Below are 4,451 nucleotides of genomic sequence, written 5' to 3'. Positions count from 1 at the left end.
CGCTGCCTGTCATTAATGTTAATCAAAGAACAAAAGAAAATCATTCACTGATCTTGATTGAATATATTTAATAACTTTAAATGATTAATCTATATTTTATTTATGAAAAGAAAACTATGCAGTGTTTTTAAACTTTTAATTACAGTTTCTGTACCTGAAATTTTGTTCAGTTGTGTTTATTTATGATATTGTTAATTGATTGGTTTGTTCCTATCTTATTACTGATTGTTTACTTGTCTTTAACACTTTAATATTTGAAATTTATATTAATCTGGTTGTTTTTGCTGTGGTATTTTTTTTTAAAGCATAGGCAAAATTCCTCTTGCAGTGTTCTGTAGGCTGCTGATTTTTGCTCGTGTTATTCAGCTGCAACAGAATGCTTTGTAAAAAGATAGAATAAATGTTTGACATCTAAATGTTTGACTTAATTTTTTTTATATTGGATTTTTTAACTTATTGGAATCGAAACTAGGAATCGATAAGAATTGGAATCGCTAAAATTCAAATGATACCCAACCCTAATTAAAATACTGCAGAGTGAAAATGTTTTAAGAGCAATGTTATTTTGAACATTGAGATACTATAATTTTTTTTATTAATATTTTGAATAATTTTGGGGTATATTTTCTGTTTTTATTTAAGTTTCAGTCTTTTTTCATCTTATATTTTATTTTCAAATAATGAAAACTATTTTTAACCATTTTAATTACTCACTCATTACAACGAAATGCAGAAAAGAAGGTTACAGGTCTTTAAAATCAGTGTTTGCATCAAAATGTATGGTTTTTGAGTTGTAATGGTTTTCTCCACACAAAATGTGCTTTGCAGTTTTCATCCCTTTTTTATCTGGTCATGACATTAGCTGAAAGATATGATGTTATGTGAATGAATTTGGGATTTATGTGTATGTGTGTGTGTCTCACCCTGAGGAAGTATCTCATATTCTTGTTGTGGAAATCTCCAGGAGGTAGTAACAGGTACAGCAGCACTTCACAGAGATCCCGCAGGTAACCTGCACCAAAAACAATTAGACATCAATAAATTATACCATTAAATAGGAATCTAAACAAATTTTTTTTAAACCATTTAAGACCATACATTTTATAAAAGGATCTGCAGAAACCCTGTATTGTATGATTTCAGATGTCTTTGAATTACCCTCACAAGTTGTACAAACTTCTTTTATGGTGTTTTTTGTGCATTTTTTTACACTAAGCAGCTACTTTTCCCATTCACTTTCAGTGTGTGGAAAACAGCAGCGTAAACATTCATCAAAACATCTCCTTTTGTGCTCCAAGGAAAGAAGAAAGTTGGTTTTAGAAAGATATGAAGGTGAGTAAATGATTTGTGATCATTCATCTGATAATGATGATGGAATGCAGTGGTGATAACGACATCTTTTATATTCACAGGGCACATTTATACACACACCTCCACCCAAAAATGATTTTATTGTTTTCTTCTGTTGACAAAGCAAAACCACGCCTTGAATCACTGGGCTGGAGTCTCTGAACCGTCTATAGACACAAATCCTCCGTGCTTGTCTTACCTTCTTCATCCTTGCGTGACATGCAGACAACATCTCTACAAATCTTCCTCTCCATTTCCACCTCCGCCTCAAAAAACGAGTCCAACAACTCTTCCGGAGCGTCACCTGCCACAAACACACAAATACAAAAGCTCACACTATGAGTCAGTAAAATCAAGTTCCCAATCAAGATGCCCTGTACTCAGTATTAGGAAATCAACTATGTTTTACACGCTCTTAACAGTTCTAGACCTGATACTGAGATCTTTACACCACGTCCATAAAATGCTCTAGGTTGCTCTTCTCACTTGTAATCCAACTCTTTTTTACAAGGTTAGTTAACCCAAAAATTTAAATCTTGAAAATAGCACCATTATCATTCCTCAAAATACAGTATCTACTTCTGCATTTCAAAGAGGAAATCAAGTTAGGTGGGTTTGGAAAAACATGAGCGTGAGCAATGTTTTTGTTTTAAATTTTCTGTATTACTGTTTTTAATGCGTTTCTTTATTTTAATGATTTAATTAATTTTGAATAATCAATTTTGTTATTAATAATAATAATGATAATTATTATTATTATTAAACTGAAACATGTTGCTGTGCAACAGTAATTTATTTCTGTCACAATTCCTTCAAGTTAAACTGAACTTTTATTTTGACGGGTTGCCGTGAATGTGTGTATACATGACAGTCGTTTTTCTCAAATTAAATGATAAAATGCTCATGAAGAATTTCAGAAATCCAGAAAAATAACACTGAAATTCAGAAAAAGTGAAAAAAGAAAAATAAATAAATAAGAAGAAATTATTAATTTGTTAAAGTTGTATTAATTAAATTAATTAGACATCAATTAATTATACCGTTAAGGGAATCTAGAAAAATGAAATGGAAAACACAGAATTTGGGAAAAATAAAAGTGAATTTAGGAAAAAATAAACTGGATTTCATAGGGCCCCACAAGGAAATTTATTTTTCTGGATCATGTGCTCTCGGTTCATTTTGGCACAGACACAATGACCCATCACTTCTCCGCAAAGGACTCTGGGTAGACATTCCTGAGCAGAAGTGAAGCTCAGCAGAACAGACTGAGAGCTGGAGCTGCTGACACCCTCTCATGACTGTCTGTAACTTAACACAATTTCCTTAAAACCTCAGACTTACATAGGATGAGTTGCACAACGATTTCACTCACAAAGAGGTCTTATACTATGGGACAAGATGCGGTCATACCATGGAAAACCAGATACTTATTGTTTTTTTTCTCACATCTGCAAGTATCTCCAGTCTTCTCAGAGAAGTTACTGAAACTAAACCACAAAAATCAGGAACCATTTTTGAACACATCAGCTTCGTTCCAAAAACCAAGTCTGCTGCTGACCTAGACAACATTTTTAGGCAACACTCTCATGGAGTCTCAACTCTTAGCTGCGTGATTGTTAATATCGTTGGAAAATGTAACCATATCATCGCCCAGCTCTTTATATTAAAGAAGGATATATTAGTATGTCCAACTTTTTCTGCATACATACAGTGCACTCACAATACTATAGAAAAACAGCACTTTGTTCCAAAATTTCCAAAGAATTAAAATAAAAAAATAAAAGCTAAAAGTGTAGCATTAAAAAAGTGACCCTAGCAGAATATATGCATTGTAAGCAGACTTAAAGCCAATTCAGAAAAGCACTGACTGAAAACGACTGTGTCGTGCTCATCTGCTTTATGAAAAAAAAACAGACCAGCCTAAACTCTCAAACGAGCTGATCCAGCATCTGATGTGTGACACAGGTGGAAACAAATAGCATTTGTGAAGCGAAAGCTCGACAGTCTGAGACCAGCTCATCAGTAGACAAACCACAGGTTCCTCAAGCACATGAACGTGCACTTTTAGCGGTCGCGTTCATTTGTCCGTTTGGTTTTGTTGACGGTACCTGCTGCAGTGGTTCATCTATGATACTGGATCCTGTCAGACGTCGATCAATCTTTATAGGTCTGGACTCTGATTTGATCTCCTCCAAAACCTGACAAACAAACACAAAGAATTAAAACTCAGAAGTTGAACATGAGTGCAATTCGAAGTCAACATGATTAATATCATAATACCTTAATACCTTAATATTTTCAAGAAACGGCTGAAAACATCTTTCATCTTCATTTGACCCTCTAACTCTAGCACTCTCTGCTCTAATGCTACTTCTAATTTTATCTGCTTGTTTTTTTTATTAAAAAAACTTGACCCTCTAATATTTGCACTCTCTATTCTATTTTTCTAACTAGTTTTATTTATAAAGAAAAAAGAGCCTCTAACACTAGCATTCTCTATTCTTTCTACTTATTTTATTTTTATTTATTATAAATAAAGACCTTCCAACACTAGCATTATCTGTTCTTTTTCTATTCTTTCTACTTGTTTTCTTTTTATTTATTATAAAAACAAAGCAAGCAAACAAACAAAAAACTTGCTACGTATACTGTTAGGTGAAGCCCCGCCCCCTACTGTCCTTTTTTTGGAAAACTAAAACATGGTCACCCTATTATACTTAATTATTATGAAAATACCAGAGATGGCTTAAATATCACAGATAAACTATATTGTCACAGTCGAGTGTTTATTGTCTTTGTTTTATCATTCAAAACGTTTATATGTTCTGTTTACTCAGTTACAGATATAATGATGCCTTTGTCCATATAAGGGATTTCCCGGAGGGTCATGAGTTCAGCTACTTCTGTGACTGGATATGTGGATTTTCTATGCTACGGCGCCCTCTGGCGTCCAGTATGAATGAACAGACATCATGTGTTTATAGTGCTAATGGCCAATCCATCATTTTTGGGGGGAATTTATATTTATTTATTTTTTAATAAGTATCGGTTCAGGCACCATTTAGGCACCGGAACCATTTTAAAAGTATCGATTTGGCACC

At 33.5% G+C, this 4,451-nt stretch overlaps 2 protein-coding genes across 6 annotated transcripts in view; both read right to left on the bottom strand.

Annotated features, from left to right (window-relative positions):
- LOC107573994 (sorting nexin-13-like) overlaps positions 1 to 1,932 on the bottom strand; it is a 19,738-nt gene extending 17,806 nt beyond the window's left edge. For 2 of the 3 annotated variants that reach the window (XM_016260462.1, XM_016260461.1), the window contains exons 1-2: positions 1,550 to 1,931; positions 924 to 1,012 (exon numbers count right to left, since the gene is read on the bottom strand). In XM_016260462.1, the coding sequence (XP_016115948.1) occupies positions 924 to 1,012; positions 1,550 to 1,604 (144 nt within the window). In that variant the 5' untranslated portion in view covers positions 1,605 to 1,931. Of the gene's footprint in view, positions 1 to 923; positions 1,013 to 1,549 lie in introns of all 3 variants that reach the window. The other variant, XM_016260460.1, reaches the window with a different exon arrangement.
- Positions 1,933 to 2,906: 974 nt separating this feature from the next.
- LOC107573995 (sorting nexin-13-like) overlaps positions 2,907 to 4,451 on the bottom strand; it is a 22,383-nt gene continuing 20,838 nt past the window's right edge. For all 3 annotated transcript variants that reach the window (XM_016260463.1, XM_016260464.1, XM_016260465.1), the window contains exon 4: positions 2,907 to 3,548. In XM_016260463.1, coding sequence (XP_016115949.1) covers positions 3,393 to 3,548 — 156 coding nt within the window. In that variant the 3' untranslated portion in view covers positions 2,907 to 3,392. The remainder of the gene's footprint in view (positions 3,549 to 4,451) is intronic.

This window comes from Sinocyclocheilus grahami, unplaced genomic scaffold (genome assembly GCF_001515645.1).
Source record: "Sinocyclocheilus grahami isolate Dianchi unplaced genomic scaffold, SAMN03320097.WGS_v1.1 scaffold2085.1, whole genome shotgun sequence".
Lineage (NCBI taxonomy): Eukaryota > Metazoa > Chordata > Actinopteri > Cypriniformes > Cyprinidae > Sinocyclocheilus > Sinocyclocheilus grahami.
The sequence above is the reverse complement of the archived record's forward strand: the minus strand, read 5'-3'. Positions and strand labels throughout refer to the sequence as shown.